We start from the raw sequence: 22372 nt of genomic DNA on the forward strand, positions 1-22372 counted from the left end.
TAAACAAATCAAATCGGCCATTTTGTAAATGTGACGTCTGTAGAAGGTTTTACAGCACTTTTCTTACAACGCTGAACATGCTAAATTAAGCAGGAAAATGTGCAGTGGAACAAACACCAGGCACAGCAGAGCGCTGCACAGGCGAAAGTGAATGGGTTAAAGCAAACATTATGCTAAAATAAAGTGAAGCTGTAAAACTCAGAGGCAACTTGCACAAAGGCTGTGCACAATGCATGACAGCTGCAGCCACTTGCCAAAAAGGGACAGTTGAACTTGCCTGCGAGAAGACTTCGGACGAGAGGTTTTTGGACGAGCCGACTTTCTTCCTGATCGGTGCCGGCCAGGCATCTGCAGCCCATCCGGAGAGTAGCTCAAGTACACATGAGAGATATCCAGCTCAGATTTCTGTAACCATATGCAAACAGAAAGACAGTTAAAACTCCACAAAGTGAATGGTAAAATGCTGCTTTTAGTTCTGCACTGTTGAAGTATTGGCAACTACAAATCCCATCTACTGGAGTAGTAGTAGTAGTAGTAGTAAACACAAAATATTGATATGCATATATGAATACAGCTACAGATACACACAATTCATGAGGGATACTGATCTTAAATTGTTATTTCGAACTCCATTTAAGAGAAAGAAAAACAGTCGTGGTGCAAAGAGAAAAAAAGTCAGACAGATCCTACACACTACAAGAACCAGTGTAAGGGAGCTCGACCGTCCACACTGCTACCATGACCAACCAAGCACGTCTGCATCATGCCACCACTGGTGCATGTGCTATTTCTACTCAGGCTGTTGCAGCCTGAGTAGATATACTGCATCTGAAGGGTCCTAATGCCTTTTTCGAAATTCAAATCTCCCGCCACCCAACTGGGGGAATGGTGACGTCGCATACGCCATCACCACCCTTTGCTGCCGTCGGCGAGAAAAACCTCGCCTGCCAGATGGCGCCACCGAGCCAAGACAGAGTGGTGGATTTGCCGCTGCAGCTGTTCTTGGTCAAGTGGCGTAGACCATTCGGGCATCCCGCGACATCACATGGGAAGTTGAAGTCGAGAAACTCGCACGCACTGCAAGTAGCAGAGAATTCTCTGCTACTTGCAGTGTGTGCGAGTTTTACGAGCCAGCAAAACCAGCGTGGCACTAATGCGATAACGAAACTAGTGAAATGAGAAAGCGTAGGCTGCATGGAGTCGAGCAGAAATGAAACCTTTCAACCACCTGTGTCATTATCATGGGAAATTTCAATGAGTTCTTTTTCTAAAATAGGAAATAGAACTGGGCAAGTAGCATTTTATTTCATCTTATGATATCCTATGATACAATACGAGGATGTTTTTGCAACGAACGGCTGAGTACTAGTGACAGAATTCAACTAGGGAGTGCTTTTGCCATTGGGCAAGTGCTTGAATGTCCCGGGGGAGCCTCTAACCATGTCCTGTATTTACCTCAATTTCTCTATTATTAAGGCTCTGTTCGCGATAATATTGACGCCTCAGAGAATCTCGAGCACTAATTTTTCATTTTAGCTTGACTTAATATTTGCCTTTAGTGTCCTTTTAACACAGAAAAGTAACCTCTGCAGTATCCCAGTCTGTCCACCAATCACAGCACCACAATCTGTCTGATTCCAGAAAGAAAACGTTTGCTTTAGCGAAAGAGAGAAAGCTCGTCATTGAAGTAAAGTAGTGTTGACTTCAATAAATGGGCATTGACAACTAGTGTTTACAACACACCCTGAAATACAGAGAATTCTGTATTTCAGAATGACACCAACGTTCTACGCTGTATAGGGAAGGATATGAGGAACAGAATCAGGGCCAGAGAGGAAAATGAAAAAGCAAGAAAATATATGATCATGGTATGTACAGTTGAGACAAAGGTGATAATGTTGATGTAAACAGGTCAGGGCTTGTGAATTAAGCCAATGTTTAGAAGGAATATGAAAAGAAAATTTAAAGATTGATATAGCTTTGAATGAGAAGGCACAGGACCTAGTATTTTTCCTAGATCCAGTGGTTCTTGTAAAGCAGAACCCATTTTACTAAAGTAACAAGTCCTCTCGTGTCTGTAGTCTGGACATTGTGACAAAATGCATTCTGCAATATCTGATGCACCACAGTTGTAACAGTAAAGGTTTGCAGTCAGTCCAAGAATGTGGCATTCAGACAAAATCAATACATCGCCTCAAGGTAAGCAGAAAGCTGATGTGAAAGTCTCGATTTTAAGATGGGGTCAATTGAGCGGAGAAAGTGTGCTGAAAGTTATGAAATTGTGATTAATTGTGGCAACCAGCGTGTTACAAAAGTTTAAGCACATCACCACAATACCATCACGTGAGCATGTTCCCAACACTAGGCAAAAGGAGACACTGACCTCATGAAGATTGCCAACATCAGGAGAACTCTGTTTGCACATGTTGTTTCCTGTGTAGGCAATGCACTTCAGCTGCCACTCTCCGGTGTCTTCGTTCCACTGGACACACCTCTCTAGGAGCTCCTGTGTTGTTGAAAAATTGCACCAAGAACTCATTGTTAAACTGTTAAACAGAGAACTTGAGACTAAAAGCAAGTAAATTGTGAACTCAGGCAGAATATTTCATTCGGTTTGCAGTAGAAACATTAGACAGGAAATAGCACTATCTAAATAAAACCTAGAAAGATAAAAAAAAGACAAGCAAGCAGCCATTACACTTCCTACAACACAAATTAAGCCTGAGCATATCTCATTATTTACACCAATGATGTGACATTCTCAGAAAGAATGTACTATAACTGCCCCCCCCCCCCAACTTAAGATTTCGGTAGACACTCTGATCAGATATTTTCCTTTCAAATAAATGTTATTTATGTCCCTTTCCTGATAAGACACAAAGTGCAGCCTATAAATAACTCCAAACATCAATACACACTTTAATGTTTCATCACACAAACATAACAAGTCCAGCCGAGTCCACAAATGACATTGTTCAATTAGAAAAACACACAAGTACGCATGTAAACAGTGTCCCTGATGTCATGCAAGTCCAGCTTGTATCAACTGCACTAATGAACTATCGTCCAAGTTAGCCAAGACATAAGACATAAGTCAAAACAATGGTGGCAACACCATGCTAAATGTCAAGCATAAAAAGACTGCACCAAACTTCATAAAGTTTAGCACAAAATAATTATGTTTGCTTCATCCTTCTGAACTACCGTATTTACTTGCATAATGATCACACTTTTCTTTCTGAAAAATTTGTGCAAAGTTAGTAAGTGCGTTTATTATTTGGGGTAAAATTTTCAGTAATTTTTTTTTTTCCGCAGGTGGCTGTGGAAAAAAAAAATAGATGAAAATAACTGCCATGCCGTAGTGCCGGAATGGATGTCTAATGTGCACAGGCGTTCAATCCGGTGCTATGGTGCGGCAGATTGCTTCGGCTCCGGCACGTCGGACGCCCTATAGGACGCCAAATTGTACCGCGTGTCCCCTACTTTTGTCGCGGGTCGGGCATGTGATTTAGCACTATGGCATGGCGAAACACCTGATTCGGCTGCCATTCCAGCACGCCAGATGCCGTGTCGCGCGCCAGGTAATACCATGCCTCTCCTATGTTACGGCAGCAAGTTCAGGGTGCCATCATTATGCGATCAAACGAGAAACACTTCTTGATTAAAGTAAATACGGTAAATACGGTAAAGTAAATTGAGAAATACGGTAAATTGAGTAAATACGGTATAACTAAACTGTGAGTATAACATCAATGAAAGGTAACCAAGCATTTGTCCCGCTAGCTACTCATCATAAGGTTGCCTCTCTCTTGCCCCCCCCTCCTTCCCCCCTTTCATAAAAGCTTTAATCATACTACACTTCATGACGACTTCACACTGTGGCTGCAGTGCACTTCAAACTGCATTGACTATCGCAATAAAGAAAAGTCGATTTATGCGATACGAATCTTTCAGTCCTTCATTCTTCGTGCAAAACACGGAATGAAAATACTTTTCCACAGAGTACCGTAGCCATGATAACAAACTTTTTTCATAAAATGTTGGTTAACATCAGATCACGGACTGATGTCCTTAAGTCTGAAGGGACTGAAGTCCTTAAGCTAAGTCACTGTACCTGTTTTATTTTGTTGTTTTGTTACCAGTGCCCTCTTTAAAACCATAGGACACTGAGGGTAATATAAATAAAACATAAGAACATGACATAGTTCTTATTGTTCAGTGCTCACCCAACTGTGACACAGAATTTGTTTGTGGAACCAAGACACAGATAGGAACTGACTGATAGGAGGTAGACTGGAACCAAGAAGAAGGTAGGAGGTGGGTTAACCTTCAGTTAACCCCACCTCTTATTTTCCATTCCCTTATTTAATTTTTATTCCATCTCCATATAGTCAATCAATTCATAGGCATGGTTCTGTTTCTCTGATTAAATGTGACATCATAGGTCCTTATGTAACGTCATATATTGAATGATGCAGATTATAAGATGGAATCTTGTGAAATCTGGGTGGAAACAAAGCAACGGTAAGCACAGAATCTTCTTTTAACACAGGACACTGTTACAATAGTATTTTCACCAAAGCGATACATAATGAATCTCTAGCAAGCAGACCAACCTGGTACTCTGGCGGTATGAAGGCATCTATGAGGAGCATGTTGAGCCGCAGTTCCCGACTAAGCTGGCGCACATTCTCGAGCAGCCCCTCGGTCTCACGCTGGTGCTCCTGACGCAGGTCGGCCATCTCTGCCTTTGCGCTCATCAGCATAGCCCAGACCTTCTTCAACTTACGTGTCTTGCCCGCTGCCTCCTCTTGCAGAGTGGAGTATCGCTCCTCCATATCCAGCCGCTCAGCCTACACACCAGATTGAGTGCACTCTAAGTTAATGCTGGTGCCACTGAACAGTCATCGCCATACAGAATTTTTAAAATCCTGTCAGTTCTAAGTCAATCTGCAGATGCCACATTAGATAAAGACATGGCAGCATAATTAATCATTACGTGTCATGCAATTTGGTGGAAATCCACAAAGTGGGGGAAGTTTCACGAAAGGGATGACTAGTTATTCATCTAAAAGTAAAGCAAAGCCACAAAGAAACCATACGGTTTCTCAAAAAGAAGGTTTAATAATTAAATAAGTATTTACCCAGGTCAAGAAACTAAACCCAGGCCTATATAGGATAACGCATATCCAGGGCGACGCCTATTCAAGACAGTTGCTCTACAATCTGATCTAACCAGGAGGCTAGCTGACTGCAGAGCAAGGCTGAATTAATAGACAGCTTTAAGGCCAGGGACACTGAATATGGCAAATCAGTTCTAGAAGAACCTGAAAGTGGAGGGAATCTCATGAAAGGAAGAAATTGTCATCCACCCAAGATGAGCACCACAACTGAAGCTTAAAGGTAAATCCATATGAATTCCTCTAATATAAGTTTCACAGAATACCATACAGTATTCTGTAGGAAACATATTGCTACGGGATAGTATTTCCAATGACGAAAAGCCGAGCAGTAAGAATACGACGACAACGATTAGAAGCTAGCGCGGGCTGTTGCCTCTTGGCCAAGCGCAGCGTATTTTCTTGTAAATATACTTGTACAGGGTCGTCCACTCTTAGTTAGAATGCCGCTCCGTGCTGCCGGCGCTCCGCGGGGCGCCTCTGTCGGGCGCCGGAGAAACTATTGCGCAGGTGCAGTGAGAGCCGCAGGCGGGGCTTCGCGCGTCGTCTGCTACAGTGCGCCCTGTATTGCAGTGAAGTGGACTTCAAATTTGCACTGCCTCCGCAGAACGCCGATGGGAGAAACGTTTCTGAATAAACAAAAGACTGCTGAGAAGCCTATCAGCTGCTTTTATCCCGTTGGAGCAACCGTAGCAAAGTTTCCTGCGTGCCTGGTGAGGTTGAAACACACAAATAAGCTTACAGGGGAGAAAATGCATGCCGCCTAATATTCGAAGCTTTATACTACTGCTGCAGCACTACGATCCGCCAATATTTTTAATTTTTGGCGTCTTGCTGAATAGCTGGTAATAAGTTTTAGCAGACGACTGCTCTTGGCTGCTGAAATGTCGGCGCAACGAAAATTAATCGGAGCAGAATAGTAATAGTTGAGGTGGAATATCAAGGTCACGTGACCTAAAATGTAACGGACGGACGCTAGTAGGAACAATTAAACGCTATCGCCTTCACAAATATCCTCTCAGCAACTACTTAAAGCCGTGCAAAGCTGAAGACTGAGGTCGTGGTAAACCTTAGGGATTGTTTTCAAACGCTGATGATGCTACCTGGCCGTCTACCTGTATCTGTGGGAAGGTAAAATAGGAGGCTGAAAATGTAGCTCCACCTCCACTAATACTACTCTGCTCCGATTAATTTTCGTTGCGCCGAGATTTCAGCAGACAACAGCAGTCGTCTGCTAAAACTTATTACCAGCTATTCAGCAAGACGCCAAAAATTAAAGATATTGGCGGATCGTAGTGCTGCAGCAGTAGTATAAAGCTTCGAATATTAGGCGGCACGCATTTTCTCCCCTGTAAGCTTATTTGTGTGTTTCAACCTCACCAGGCACGCAGGAAACTTTGCTACGGTTGCTCCAACGGGATAAAAGCAGCTGATAGGCTTCTCAGTAGTCTTTTGTTTATTCAGAAACGTTTCTCCCATCGGCGTTCTGCGGAGGCAGTGCATATTTAAGTCCACTTCGCCACAATACAGGGCGAACTGTAGCAGACGACGCGCGAAGCCCCGCCTGCGGCTCTCACTGCACCTGCGCAATAGTTTCTCCGGCGCCCGACAGAGGCGCCCCGCGGAGCGCCGGCAGCACGGAGCGGCATTCTAACTAAGAGTGGACGACCCTGTACATAGCTTTTTGTCTGCGTCTTCCTACATAACAATATGCACCAAGCCCATGCTTGAAATTATGTTGTAGTAGTTGGCATACATGGTTGATGTCACTAGATGCTTAAAGGAAAGAAGACTGGGAATTCTGTAAGTGTCCATTTCTTCTGCTGCTGAAGTGCTGAATGGCTGGAGGCACCTGACTCCTTCTGATGCATACCCCAGCTCAGCCAACCAGCACTCCAGCAGCAGATGAAATGGCCATGCCCGCTAGGTGGACACTTGCAGAAATACCCCCTGCCCTGTGCCCTGGGAAGTTCGTGCACAACACCCTGTTCGGCATATAGATGCAGTGTGTCGCAAGGTTCGCAGAGGTTAACCATAAGATTATCATAACGTTCTCGTAGGTTTACTACACTCTGAAAACAGTTTGCATGCTTTAAGGCGTATCTTTCTCCAACAACAATAATCTACATCTATCTTGCATTTATTTCCTTTCCTTAACACTGTGTGCTTGGTACTTTCATGTCACAAATGCACTGTGCGTTATCAGTGTGACATAGCATTCTCGACAAACAAGTAGTGAGCAAAAAGTTTTCAAGAAAAAAAAATGCAAGCAAGAACAGATAATTATTGTTGGTGGACAAAGATATGCCCTGAAGAGTGTAAACTGCTTTTAGAGCGTAAAAAATTCATAATAATTCAGAACAATCTGATGACACATCAAAGCTATCATTCTGACTAATGCACTATGAATTCGTGCAGGGCTGTATTTCTTTCTTTTTTTTTGTAATGTGTAGGCATTTTTTTCTTCTTTTCAGCCTAACACTGATATCAGTCCCGAGAACGAACTAGAGGGGTGACATCAGGGCACGGAGTCGCACCTGTCGTCTGCTGCAGTTCAAGCGGTGTCTGGATGCCTTCTGCAGTGTTTTCCTTTGTTGGCTCTCGTTCCCTCTGCTTATATACTTATGGCGGTCGGTGCAAATATATTTTTAAGACGTCTTCATTTGCGAAAATTTATTCAAAGAGCTTATTTCTTAGATGACAGTGCAGTTCTCAAAGGCAATGCTACAGCATCAGCCGAAGGAGCGCAGACCAGCCCATTGCCGGTTTTTCATAAGCAGATAGACAACAGCAAAAACATAGCATATAAGAATCTAGTTATAATACCATACCTGCCACGGTGCGACAAGTATGTCACAAACGCTGGCTATATATGACTTTTACAACAGTTACCTTGATGTTAATCTGCTAAAATAGATTTGCTGACGACGAGTAGTTCATGATATAATATCGAGTTTTTGCGTTTCTTCACAGAAATGCTCGGCAGTAACATGAGCACTTAACACTGCAGTTTAGATTCTACCAGCACCATTTGCTTCTTTAACTGCTTCTCAAAATTAGGTGGTTCTGCACGTGTTTATTTTAAGTGGTGGTAATTTGAAGTAAAGCTAATTGAGGCTTACAGCTGCTTGCAGAATACGAAAAGGAATGTACCTATATTTCCTTTTACATGATACTCGTGATATAATCAACTCACTTGAGCAATTTATTGGTGTTTGTTGCTGGAGGAAGATACGACGTGTGTCCAAAAAGAAACTGAACTTTCGCTGCAGTTGAACTCGGCAATATCGAACTCACAGAAAAACGCCTATCAGTTCGATATAGAGCATAATTCGATATAAGCCAGCTAAATAAATGGATGCCATAAAAGCACATACCATTTATAAAATCACTTTATTGATGAAACTAGCTGTTTCGCATGAAATAGTCCTGCTTTTTCTTCTGCTTGAGCAACTTCGCTGACAGCGACGCACACACTTCTCCACATTGTTTGAGTCGGAGCAGCTGAAGCAACAACCTTCCGCATTCGCACAGAAGCACCGGATTTGTGCAAACGCACCAATCTATGGGCAAAGGACCATAGTTGCTTTCCTCATTGTGCCCACTTTCACTCGTGCTCGGTATGATGTCAGCAATGCAGTCTTCATTTTCAGGCTCTCCCATGGTCGCGACATCATCATTTGCACTCCCAAACTCGTCCACCATTGATTCGTCAACAGCTTCACAAAATTCTGACAGCTCGCTCCAAATTTCGGCAACACCGGCAACGGCTTTGGCGCATTCATCAGAATTAAGGGCGATGTGCACTTTCGCTGGTGGCGTTGTGGGCGAGCTGTTAACGTCTCATGCAGCACATGATTTTGTGTGCTGTGCACAAGGACACATGATTAGCGGTATAATTCAGTGCTACATGAATACTCAGGCAGAACAAGCGAATCGCAGAGAATGATCACACGCTGGAGCATGGTAGAAAATGGCATAGTTTCAGTACCTGCGCATATGACCGCACGACTGTGGGAACAAGCAGACAAAGCAGAAGTACATCTCTTGCTTCGGTGCGAAGTAAAACAAAAAATATGCAAACATTCCGTTTGTATGTTTTATTATTTCTCTAAACTTCACTTCATCAATCCAAGCAACGGATCACACCGATAACAGATGCTGTCTTGAATAATTCTCGAAGCCACGTGTTACCACGAGCGACGTCACACTGCAGACACTAGTACGTAGGCGCAGCTACATGTGTATGTCATCCTCTGGCTTGAAGCACGGTGGCCGCAAGAAAGGAAAACTGCGTTCGGTTTGAAATTTCAGATCTTTCCATGGTGCACAGCGACGCAATACCTTGCAGATACGATCGTTATCGTGCAATGTATGCTCTGCGCTTGTCAGCTCAATATGGCCAGACCCGGTGAGGGGCGCTTAAACAAACATTCTACACCTGCTATGCCTATTCAAGCAAGGGAAGAGCCAATAACAGTTACTGCAGTAAACATGAGGCAGCCATTCCACAGCCAATTCCATAACCAAGACCAACTTTGTCACATTTGACTTCACTTTTTGGATGGTATGCAGCAATCTGGAGAATAAAGTCATGTTTCTTCAGTAAGGAGATTGCATACAATCACATATTAAATTCAATCTTCCAACCAAGGCCCTACCATGGAGCAACTTGGCACCCTACAGTGCTTTGCTGTAGAACATAAGGGGCCCTATAATGTCAAGCTGTTACAATCTGTTTTTATCTGTTCCAGTCTCCCGATGTCAAATTTCCATAACCACCGACACAAGCATCGGGTGGTGACCCACAGCATTGTTTGAAAAGCCCAATCAAACACGCTTCTTGTTTATGATGTCACTTTCTTTTGCTTTCAAAGGAAATAGCATTGCCTACATTGTGCAGGTTTTTTTATCTAATTGGCTGAGAAGTGGCAAGGTGCACGCTCAAATGGAGAGGGTTTCGATGGGGCCGAGCCAGCGCAGTGAAAGTAAATAGCCGGATGAGGAGGGTGGTGCCAGCGTCTGCAATTGGTGCACTTCCCCCTACTTAGCTTGGGGTGGTTGGTCAAAAATAGCAGCGGCGTTCAACGGAAGGCTAAAAATGCTGTTAAAACGGATCCTCAGCAAAGTAGAGTTGGCAGAGCGATGTCGTATATGTGCCAAAAGGTCGTAAAAATGTTATCCTGCCACGCAAAATATTATATTATGCACAAATAAATCCATGCTCCCCGGCAGCTCCTAGTAGCCTGTGCCACAGTAATCGGCGAACAGCCATCTTTTATTCCTTTTGGAAAGGGTCAGCCTCCAGCTATTCAGAAAAACTTTCAGTTTTCTTCGGCATGTTAATGCATCTTTAACGCATACATGTCACTTTGACATGGTGAGGTTTCATAGTTTTGTGACGTCGCGTGACAGACAGGTAAAGTCGGTGCAGCCCGAAAACGTTTGACATATATAAATTGGTCAAATGATGCGGTCAAAAGGCGCATATATTTAATATGTGATGCGGTCAAAAGGCGCCAAATCAGAAATTATTATTTTTCTTTTGTTCGAACTACTCATGAATAATCAGTGGACACATACATCACATGGGGCATTTTCGCGGTTTTCGTGACGTCACGTGACTAACAGGTGCTGTGGGTGGTGACTCGCAAATTTTTTGACCGATTGTGGAGGGCTGATTGCAAAATTGGAATAGAAAAGTTTGGGATAGTTTTAAATTATAGCGCCCATGGTTGCATACATAGCCGGAAGGTTTTCATTACTTCGAAACGAGGGAGGGGGGGGGGGGCGATCAGCTTTCCAAACCCCATTTAATATATATATATATCTTGCACTTGAATAAACTTCGTGTGAGCTCGGAGAGAGAAAGAAAGGAAGGCCAGGAAAGGCCGGGAGGTCAACCAAATGAGCACCTGGTTTGCTACCCTACATAGGGGGTATGGGAAAGGTAATTGTTCACTGAAGTGACAACTTTATATGAGAATTTACAAGACCTCATAGTAAGAGACAGTTCAATTTCACAGCCTGAGTCCTCTCCCACTACCAAGAATCTGGCGTCTCTCGGTGGTGTAATCTAGCTTCGCGTAATTGTCGTATACTTGGCTATCACTAATACTGTTTTCCTTTTCCGGCAAAACTTCACCCTTTCTCTGTTATTTTTTATTAATTTCTTTTTCTTTTTCTGTGAGTCCGAGTATAAGCTCTCCTGTGCATGAGTTCTGTTGATTCTGATTTTGAGTGAATCCGACTTGGCCTCATTTTAGTTACCGAGTGAATTATACAGGGTGCCCCATTTATCATGCACCAAGACTTTAAAAAAGAGCAGTTGTGTTACTTGAAGAAAACCTAGTGCATATTGCTCCCAGTACAGTGCAGTAGCCGCCAGTAATTCTTCCGTCCCTGAAATTTATTTCGGCAGTTGCAATTAATTATCTTGTTCCAGAAGCACTGTCCTAATTATCAAAGTGTCAATGAGGCATTTGCAGGTGACAGCAAAATGAAAAAAAGGCTGGATTCTTTCTCAAATGCAAACTGTTTATTATCTGCAGAGCGTCGGCGTGAAGCGTGTTGCTGCCTTCCTCGGCCGCGTCTCTCGTGCGTCTCCCCGTGCCGTCCCTCGTGCTCGGATGACCCCCGGCTCTTCTCTCTCGCCTCGCTCGAACCCCCGTGTCTACTCGTGGGTCTCTTCTTACAGTTCCAGAAACCATGGCGGAGCATCGGTGCGATGAGTCTTTCCTCGTGTTTACACAAGGGTCTCTTGCGGGGAGCAAAGTACCATGCGGGGCGCCTCGTGATCTACGGGATTGCGGCGGTGGAGCTCGCTGCCTGACAGGTCGGCGTAAAATGCGTGACGGCTAAGTTATGAGAGTGCGCGCCGCTCACACGGCCTACCCAACATTTGCGACTGTCCTCAGGCGCACGTGTCCGTCGATGTCAATTCCTCGGTGTCCAAGGCGCGTTCTTTGTACTTCCTCAGCTGTTCGACGTTTACAGTTTTTTCGTTTGATCTTCCGGGGATGGGGGTAGCCCTGCTTATAACAGCCATGTTGGGACCTGTCAGTGCCGTTATTTCGAACGGCCCTTCGTATCTGACATCTAATGTACGGAGGAGAGTTTATGTGGTGGATTCCAAGCCTGTTGTGAACTTGCGCTGTTCGTTTGTTCACAAAGCCCTTCGTTTGATCCGTGAGGATGATGTTTGGAACTGCGAATCGCGGAATCCACCGGTTCGTAAGAAATGCCAGGTAGTATTTTGAAGATGTGCTTGGCACTGCTGCCGCGTCCATGTACCTTGTAGCGTGGTCGATGCATACGAGGATATAACCTTCGCCTCCACCCAGGGGACCCATGTGATCGAGAGAGATGACAGCATTGGGCTCGTTTGGAACTTCTCTGGTGCTGAGGCACTCTTCAGCTCGTGTCGTTCGTGAGTTAATCATCTGGCACGTGTGGCATGACTGGATGTAGCGGCGGATGTCCTTTACTTTAGATGGCCACCTATACTTCCGCTGGACCAAGACTTTCGTCTTCTCGCTTCCAAGGTGTCCGTGGTTGTCATGAAATACTGTCATTACGCTGCTTCGGAGCACCGCAGGAACCACCACCCTTTTGCAAGCTCGTCCGCCCTCGATCGATCTTCTCACCACGATGTCGTCTTCCACTTCGTAGATGGAGTTAACAGTTCCTGCTTCCGCCCGGAACTTTTGGCATTCGGGATCGCTCTCTTGAAACTGGCGGTCAGCGGGATAGGATCTGTATGTCTTTGAGGCGACGGGAATATCGTCCCTGAGATCGATGCTGTGCTCATCGTGAGCGCAGAGCCCCAGCGCGTCCTTCCTCGGGGTGAACGTTTTATGGTGACGATGAAGAACTGAGCGCAGCTCATCTCGTTCGTCGGCGTTCGCGTCGCGGGACATTTTGGATACTGCCTCTTCGATCTGATTGGTGTAATCTTCGTCAGGACCGGGGTCCTTTGTCTTTAGCTGTACGAAGCCGATATCGCTCGCCGGTAGTTCGTCTAGGACCTTGCGATTGCTAAAGGCTGTTATTAGGGTCTCTCCGACGCGATGCGCACTGTGTGCGCTTGGTGCGTGACCCGACGGCTCACTCACCGATGGCTGAACGGGGACGAGGGTGACGTCGTTAGTGGGGTGGAACGTGACGTCAACATTCGCAGCGCGGCGCCAGTCCGAACCAAGAATCAGATCCATGGCACCTGGCAAGGGCGCGATCACCACCTCCTCGAGTCGCACGGTCGATGTTCCGATGGTCACGTTCAGAGTCGCCACTCTCGCCGGTCTGATGCACCGGTCGAGCACTTCTATCGTTTCGGGAGACGTCCAGGGTCGGGGATGAACCTCAGGGCCCACGGAGCTCTCGTCGAGGACGGAGACGTTGGAGCCGCTGTCTATGCAGACTCTGACCGGCCGGTTCTCAACGAAGCCGTTCACGATGGGTAGGGTGCCGCCCGTCGATTGCAGGAAGCAGTTCGCTTGCCTGGAGGATGTGCCGGCATTGCCTGCGTCATATCTGGCTTCTCGGCGTCGTTCCGCGTGGATTGTGGCCTCCGTCTTGGGTCTGGTGCACTCCCTCGACAAATGTCCCATGTAGCCGCAGTTAAAGCAGGCTCGTGCTCGCGCAGCTCGAACTGGTTCTCGGTGTTCGCGCCACATTGACTGATCGCTCGTTCCGGGGCGTCCGTCGTCAGCTGCCGCTCTGTTCTCGTAGCTGTTCCTCGTTTGGTTTCGTTGACTCTGTTGTCCAGCTTGAGATTGTCGGAACTGCGCTGTTTGCGTCGTTATTGCTTTGCGCCGCCTGGTGTCGAGCAGCACTGCGCGGTCTATCAAATCAATGACGCTGCTGCAGGGCTGTGCAGCGAGAGGATTCGCCCAGGTGTCGTCTTCGATCCCGCTGAGTATCAGCGAAATTCTCTCTTCATTCGCAAGCGGGTACGGAGACTTGTCCAGTAGAGCGTTCTTAGAGTACATGTATTCCACTAGGGTCTCCGAATTGCGCAGTTTTCGTGAAGCTTGGAGGTCCAAGAACTCTTGCATTGTGAGCTTCCGGTCGAAACGAGAGGCAAGTGCTTCCTTCCAAAGGTCCCACGTTTCGCAAGCCATACCGTAAGAACTGTGCCAGTCCTTTGCGGCACCTTGCAGCCGGGTTGCTGCCGTCGCGAGCGTCAGTGATGGGGACCAGTGGGCCAGCGCAGCAATGCGTTCCACCTGCGTAATCCACGTTTGGACATTTCGTTGTACATCACCGTCGTACTCGGGGATGGCGGACGCGGTATCGTTCGTAGACTGAATCAGCACGGGCGGAGCTGGCGCGGACATTCTCGACAACGCTTCCGTCATCTGCAGCTGCGCGCGTGCGAACATGGCCACGATTTCAGTCATGCTTGGCGTACCTTCTGGAGCTGTGGCGGTGGTGTTCTCCGGCGAAGGCTGTGGAGGTGCTCCACGGTTGACTTCTGCAGGCCGTTGGTTCGCTGCCATAGCGGGGGCTTGGATCCCGTCGAAACGTTGGGAGCCCGTTTCGCCCCCAGCTTGCGCCTGCGTTGGCTTCGGTGCCGCCGTTGTGTCACTCGTAGCGTGTGACCCGCGTTGCTGGGTTAGAAGCCGTCGCAGTTGGTCAACCTCGGCACGCAGACTCTCGATCGTAGCCGGCGCCTTGGAGTCCGCCTTTCCGTGATCGTCGCCGTCAGCTTCGGTCTGGAGGCGAGTGTTGTCGTCTTGGAGACGGGTCACGAGATCGTCCTTGCGGCCGCTGCACGGAAGTCCACGGATTCTCAGCTCGTCAATGAGCTGTTGCTTTTTCAAGGCGCTCAGAACTTCGCGGACAGTTGAGTTCATCGGTGAATAGATGAATGTTGACTCCGAGCTCACCGATGGCGTTCTGCTGGGCTCCGTGGTGGCCGCTCGTTCTTCGTTCGGGAAAGACGCGTCTGCAGATCCTGTCGACTGCGCCATGACAGCAAAATGAAAAAAAGGCTGGATTCTTTCTCAAATGCAAACTGTTTATTATCTGCAGAGCGTCGGCGTGAAGCGTGTTGCTGCCTTCCTCGGCCGCGTCTCTCGTGCGTCTCCCCGTGCCGTCCCTCGTGCTCGGATGACCCCCGGCTCTTCTCTCTCGCCTCGCTCGAACCCCCGTGTCTACTCGTGGGTCTCTTCTTACAGTTCCAGAAACCATGGCGGAGCATCGGTGCGATGAGTCTTTCCTCGTGTTTACACAAGGGTCTCTTGCGGGGAGCAAAGTACCATGCGGGGCGCCTCGTGATCTACGGGATTGCGGCGGTGGAGCTCGCTGCCTGACAGGTCGGCGTAAAATGCGTGACGGCTAAGTTATGAGAGTGCGCGCCGCTCACACAGGCACCCCCAGGCACCCTTAAATGACATATAACTGCTGTGTTTTCTGCAATGCCCTAATTACGTGCTTTTTTTTTTTTTTGACTGGCCAACAAACCTCATGAAATATGAAAAATACCACGTGACTGTGCTTCCGCCCGCATCATAAGGCAGAGCCCTCAAATAAGCTGTTTGAAAACAACCTCACTGCCTGTCGCAAACCTGAACAGACAGCACGTCACCTTGATAATGCTATGGAAGGGGCACCAACAGCAGGTTTTGCAGCTTTGCAGCTACAGTAAAACCTTGTTAAACCGTACCCGCTTAAACAGTAGTTCCGTTTTAAAAGTAGTAGTCAACTCAAATTCCCGACTCAGCGCCCATTAAACATAACACGTTTTGTATCCGCATAAACCATACCGGCTTATTGCATGCGTATCGGTTAACACGTAGTGTTTCCACTTTTCGTCGCGCGAACACTGCAGTGTGTCATCTCCATCGGGTCACACGGCAGAACAACCAGCCCCAGAGTAGCCATTTGTTGGGCGTGTTGGTAAACTGACTTGGAAAGCATATTTAGCGCCAGCAAACAAGGACAGAAGGGGGCGCATTGTGGTGTCGTTTCCCTTCTGTCCTTGTTCACTGGCGCTAAATATGCTAAATATAAGTGGTGGTCCCCTCATAGCTTTACTGTCCAACCACATTTACAGGGTGGAATGGGTCTTGATTATTTTTTTTTCTTTAAGTTGTCCATAACCAGTATACAGTCGGTTTTTCCGTTTCACCAGAATGCAGTTGATCTTGCTTTGTGACTTAGCATGATAAAAGTTGCAGGTGCAGTTGACCCTAATATTTTTAAGGGTGCCTATGACCTTAAAAATTTAATTATCTACAGTTCGCACCAACAGATAGTCTAGACCATGCAAAATTTAAACAATTAAACACATGTAGTCAGCAAACTACAGTCCAGAAAATTACTGCAAGTTCTTTTTTAACCCCTAAACTCCACAAGCCTTTGTATTGGTAGAAAACAAAGTGTTGCTCAAACAAGAAAGAATACACCTACCTCCTTTTGCTCAAGGGCTTCTCTGAGAGCAGCTTCTTTTCGCTTCCTGTCTTCAAGCTCTCGTGCACTCTCTTCCAAGAGTCGCTCCTGTTCTTCAGCCTTTTGGAGGAGGTTCTCACCTCCAACGATGATCTTCTTTTCGAGCGCATGAAGCTTTTGCATCAAGCCTTCCTGCTCTTCTCTGCAAATAGAAATCCCCAAAAGATGAGCACAGTTCAAGAATGGCTATAGACATTCAGATTTGTACAGAAATGGTGTCGGTTTTGATGACATTTTTGCAGTAGCTAGGGTGACATGACAGATTGTGCTAAAAAACTCAACTCAGGATGCAACTCGGTATGCAACTCAACTCAAAGCAACCCAACTGAATACAGCTCAAATGCACTTCCCTCAGAAGGGTGAGGAAATGAAACCAGACCTGACAACCTAAGAATAGTAAAAATACAGTACGAGCCAAAAAATTTTCTAACGAAAGCTGAAATTTCTGCTACTGCTATACATTGGTTCTGTGGGTGGGTGGTGCTGCTGCGAGCAAGTCCAAATAATTGGGTGGGAAAAAAAAAGAGTCAGGCTCTGAAAAATTTGTCTGCAGCAGCTATAACATTAAAACCTGCATTCATGCATTCATATCATGCATTCACACGGGATCAGTTTTGCCCTCAAGCGAACACAAATGAAAAATTGTAAAGTTATTGGTGTCGATGCACGACAAACGTAAACAAGAACTAAAAATCAGGCATTTAACGGCAGTCATAAAAGTTGGCAGGCATGAGAAACCCCTTATTCACCTGCTTGCAGTTACAGACAACAAATAGACATACGCCTCAATGCAAGCTCCACTTAAAATTATTTTCAACTGCTGCTAATGCTGTTTGTACTGCTTAGATACAGACAATAATTAGGCAGCCAGATCAGTTAAACATTAACTGAACATAGAAATAAACCAGCAATAAACCTACTAATCTCTTACCAAATATTTTGTCTCAACATCATCTTACTAACTACTATACTCTGTCATTTTCATCTGGCACAGATTCCAGTTTTAATGAGCCCCTCACCAGGTCTGGGCATTTTGAGCTGACAAGTGCAAAGCATACATTGTGCGGTAATGATCGTCTCAGCAAAGTATTACATCGCCACACGCCGTGGAAAGATCTGAAATATCAAATTAAAATCAAATTGAGCGCCGTTTTCCCTTCTCCTTGCGGCCACCACGCTCCAAGCCGGAGGATGATGTACACGTGCTAGTGCGTCTGAAATATCAAATTAAAATTAAATTGAGCGCCGTTTTCCCTTCTCCTTGCGGCCACCACGCTCCAAGCCAGAGGATGATGTACACGTGCTAGTGCGCCGACAAACACTGTGACGTACGTATGGGCGCTGTGACGTGTCAGCACTGTGACATCTTTCGTGGTGACACGTGACTTCAAGAATTATTCAAGGCAACATCTGTTATTTGTTACTTGAATAAATGAATTAAAGCTTAGAGAAATAATAGAACACACAAACCGAATGTCTGCACATTTTCGTTTTACTTCGCACTGCAGCAAGAGCGATGTACTTTCATTTCGTCTGTTTTTTCCCACATCGTGCAGTCGCGTGCACAGACACTGAAACTATGTCAATTTCTACTACGTTCCAACACAGGATCATGCCCTGTGATCTGCTTGTGCCTGTCTCAGTATTCGTGTAGTACTGGCTTATACTGCTAGTCAGGTGTCCTCGTGCACAGCACGCCAAATCATGCGCTGCGCAAAACGAGACAATCGCAACACCTCACGTGCAACGCCACCAGCAGAAGTGTGCCGTGCTGCAAGGCGAGGAGAAAAAGAAAATGAATGTGGGGCCCATGACGTATGCGTCATGCAATCCTCAAGCTCCTGTATGGGAGAATGCAGGGAAGGAGTTTTGCTTGCCAGCAAACAGCCTGTTTGCTATCGCGTGATTCACGTCGCAGACTCAAAAATTGAACCATCTCGTATCCTCAATGCCACCTGAGATTGCCACCGAGCTTCACGACCTGATCCTTCAACCCCCGTCGACAGACCCTTTCGACATCCTCACGAGCGAACTCGTCAAATGCACAACATTGAAACAGTGAGTGCTACAGCAGTTTCTCTAAACTGAAGACCTCGGGGACCGCAAGCCTTCACAGTTCCTGCCTCATTTTCAACAGCTCCTTGGAGACAAGGCAACCGTCTTCGATCAAAATTTGCTTAGAGAATTGTTGCTACGTTTGCCCACCTCCGTCCACATGGCTTTGGCGACCACTATCAGTTTGTCCGCACCCCTACTCTTTGTGATGTCTCCACGTGCACACCACGTCAGGTTGTTCCATTCAATTTCTGCCGCACTGTTTTTGATGCCTTTCATAAGCTATTCCACCCTGGAATCCGGTCCATCCAACATCTGTTGACACAGTGTTTCGTCTGGCCAGGCATCAACAAGGACGTATGTGCCTGGATGTGTGATTGCCTGGTATGCCAACAATCGAAGGTCCACCAACACAAAAGGGCACCTTTTGGCTCGTTTACTCCACCATCTGAACAACTGAACAAGGTACACATTGACATTTTGGGGCCATGGCTGCCATCGAGCGGGGATACCTACCTCCTAACCTGCACAGATCGCTTTACCCGATTGCCAGATGCTTCCCTCTACCCGACATCCATATTGAGCCATCACAAACGTGTTCGTCATGGGCTGGGTTTTGAGATATGGCATACCATTTACTATTACAACCGATAGAGGACGCCAGTTTGAATCAGCACTATTCAATAACCTACTGACCCTCCTAGGCACTTCTTGCATACACATCACGGCATATCACGCCATCGCCAATGGTCTTGTTGAACATTTTCATAGATCCATCAAGACCTCACTCAGAGTACACCCTGACACCACTCACTTGTCTACATCACTACCACTGGTTATGCTGAGTTTTCGGGCTATACTAAAGCAGGATCTGTGCTGTACGCCTGCCAAGATGGTTTTTGGAGTACCACTTCGCCTTCCAGGGGAGTTCTTGCACCTTACCGTTTCATCACCGTGCCCTGACCCCACCAACTACATCATCAGGCTGTGAGCTTCATTTTGAACACTTCATGCTCCTGAACTACTCTACCAGCACCGTACCACATTGGATATTCCCAAAGAGCTGGCGATGTCCTCTTATGTTTTCGTCTGCCGTGACTCCGTATGGAAGCCCCTGCAATGTCCTTACGGCAGTGCATACCATGTCATTCATCGTGCCGACAAACATTTCACCGTGGACTAAGAAAGCCGACAGGACAATATCTCTATCAATCCCCTCAAATCCGCCTTGGTTGAAGACCCACTCCCTCAATCACTGGATAAGGCAATTAGCCCAGGGCCAGTTGGTGCTTGCCAGTCATCAAACACACTTCAACTCCCAACACCACAACCCAAACTCCTCAAAGTATCGTCCCAACTACCTGCATGGCTCCGTCACTAGAGGGGGGGGCTTCCTGTAGCAGCATTGACGTCGAGGAAGGTGAGAACGGCTGATGGATACGGACAGGCCATTGCCTAGGAAGCGAAGCGGATGCGTGGCTGAGATCATGAGCAGCCGGCGGGAGGTGGCTGGGAGATTTATCTGCCGAGGAATGACCGTCAGCTAGGGCTTTCTGCTCAGTTAAAATATACTCCTGTTTACTGTGGCTCATCATCACCACTGATTTTGCATGCCACAGTGTCATTACCAGAGTGCTGTTGCCCACATCATTTGAGGTTTCTTTTCAGTTGCTCTACCTTTTCACTGAAAATTTTATTGTGGCTAACAGCTCACTGCATCATCGTTTGCATGGATGTGCATAGATTTTAATTAATATTTTCTCTTTATTTATGAAATCCTGACAATAGGAGGACAAGCGACTTCTTTAAAATTTCACTGCGAACACCATGCACAAATGGAATATATTTAAATATATACACCATACAAAGTTTATTATATTTTTTAAAGAGAAGGAGGTAGCCAAGTAACAATTATTTCTAACGGTATGGATAGGTATGTTGCTCGATGTTCACCTCACTTCAAATTGCTTGGCGTGCTTTTTTGACCCTGAAAAAATCCTACAGACTTCAGTGACCCCTCCAGCAGAGTCTTTTATCAACGGTGTGTTAAATGCAGGCGAATGATATGTGTCTCAGTACTGCTTCCCTTTCCAGTAGACATTGGTAACAACTCATTAAAAAAAAAAAATACTCATCTGATAATTTACAACACTTACTATTACGGATGGAAACATCGCCACTTGCATGCAGAAGTCATAAATATATATAATTCACTCTGTAACCGAAATGAGGCCAAGCTGGATTCACTCGAAATCAGAATCAATATCAGGCATGCTCAGCAGCCCTTATACTGGACTCACAGTAAAAAACGAAAGAAAAGAAAGGGAAAGGAAAAGGAAAGAAAAGAGGCTGCAATATCGGTGGAAAGGCAAGGCACTGGAAAGGCGAGGCAGTATTAGTGATAGCGAACTATAAGACAGTTACACGGAGGAAGACTACACCACCAAGAGACACCAGTCTCTTTGTGGTGCGAGGGGACTCACGGTGTGAAATTGAACTGTCTCCTACTATGAGGTCTTGCAAATACTCATATAAGACCGTCAATTCAGTGAACAATTCTTCGAGGTCATATGAAGTTTCTTCAAGTACAACCGATATTAAAAGTCTCTCTCTCTCTCTCTCTCTCTCTCTCTCTCTCTCTCTCTCTCTCTCTCTCTCACACACACACACACACACACACAAACACAAACACACACACACACACACACACACACACACACACACACACACACACATATATTCCGAGAAGGGGAGGGTGAAAGGCTTACTCACAACCACCTCGAAATTTCAGTTCAAGTGTGCACAAACCATGTAGACAGGCAAAAAGAAAATAAAAGGCATATGATAACACTATGAGCAATATAACACAACGAAAGAGCACTCAAGCAGCAAGAACCAACCTTGCTGCATTCAGCTGTTGTTCTCTCATCTCAAGCTCACTAGCGAGACGGTCACGCTCTTCCTGGGCCATGTCTTTTTTTTCTGATAAGGTCTTCCGATCTGCTAAAATCTGCGCTTGTATCTCACGCATCTTCTCCTCAGAAATGGCTGCAGAAACAACAAAGTAGCATATATGGCTCACACACACACAAACAGATGTGGCAATGAATGCCTCTTTATTGATGTCGTCCAGAGTACAAGTCAACCATCACAGACACAAGGGGACTTATACTATGCTTGGCAAGATTTGGGCTGGTGAGATAATAGCTGATTTTCAAAGCAGCAACATGGTGCGTATATACCACATGTTGCAGCAAAAGCGCTAGGTGACCTCAAAAGCGATGCAACAGAAAAAGGAATAATTTTTTTGGCAGTACATCAGTTCACAACAATGGTTTTCATTATTTGTATAACTATTGCCAATAAGCCATTTAACTAAAGTTCATTAACTTCCTCATTAATTTTAGCCCAGTGTAATCACTGTGGAAAAGAAACCAGTGAGTGTACAAGGTGTGTAGTAATAGGAATGATAGAAAAAATGGTGATGCACCTGCAACCCATTTACTTAAGGCTGAAAACCTGGTACACTGCATTTAAAGTTGGCGTATGCCAAGGAACTTGTCTTACAATGTGTCACATGTGGTCTCCTGACACCACATATAGCGAGTGTGTGCACCCTTTGTCAAAATAAATAAAAACAGTGCACACATGAGTGCAGCTGGCAAAAGGTTGTGCTGTTGGCT

At 45.9% G+C, this 22372-nt stretch overlaps 1 protein-coding gene across 6 annotated transcripts in view; it reads right to left on the reverse strand.

The window, feature by feature from the left end:
* Positions 1-22372, reverse strand: part of Klp64D (kinesin-like protein 64D) — a 71072-nt gene that overhangs the window by 29519 nt on the left and 19181 nt on the right. For all 6 annotated transcript variants that reach the window (XM_070535346.1, XM_070535348.1, XM_070535347.1 and 3 more), the window contains exons 11-15: positions 21590-21737; positions 16596-16776; positions 4617-4853; positions 2384-2506; positions 278-405 (exon numbers count right to left, since the gene is read on the reverse strand). In XM_070535346.1, coding sequence (XP_070391447.1) covers positions 278-405; positions 2384-2506; positions 4617-4853; positions 16596-16776; positions 21590-21737 — 817 coding nt within the window. The remainder of the gene's footprint in view (positions 1-277; positions 406-2383; positions 2507-4616; positions 4854-16595; positions 16777-21589; positions 21738-22372) is intronic.

Source organism: Dermacentor albipictus, chromosome 3, assembly GCF_038994185.2.
Source record: "Dermacentor albipictus isolate Rhodes 1998 colony chromosome 3, USDA_Dalb.pri_finalv2, whole genome shotgun sequence".
In the NCBI taxonomy this organism is placed as follows: Eukaryota; Metazoa; Arthropoda; class Arachnida; order Ixodida; family Ixodidae; genus Dermacentor; species Dermacentor albipictus.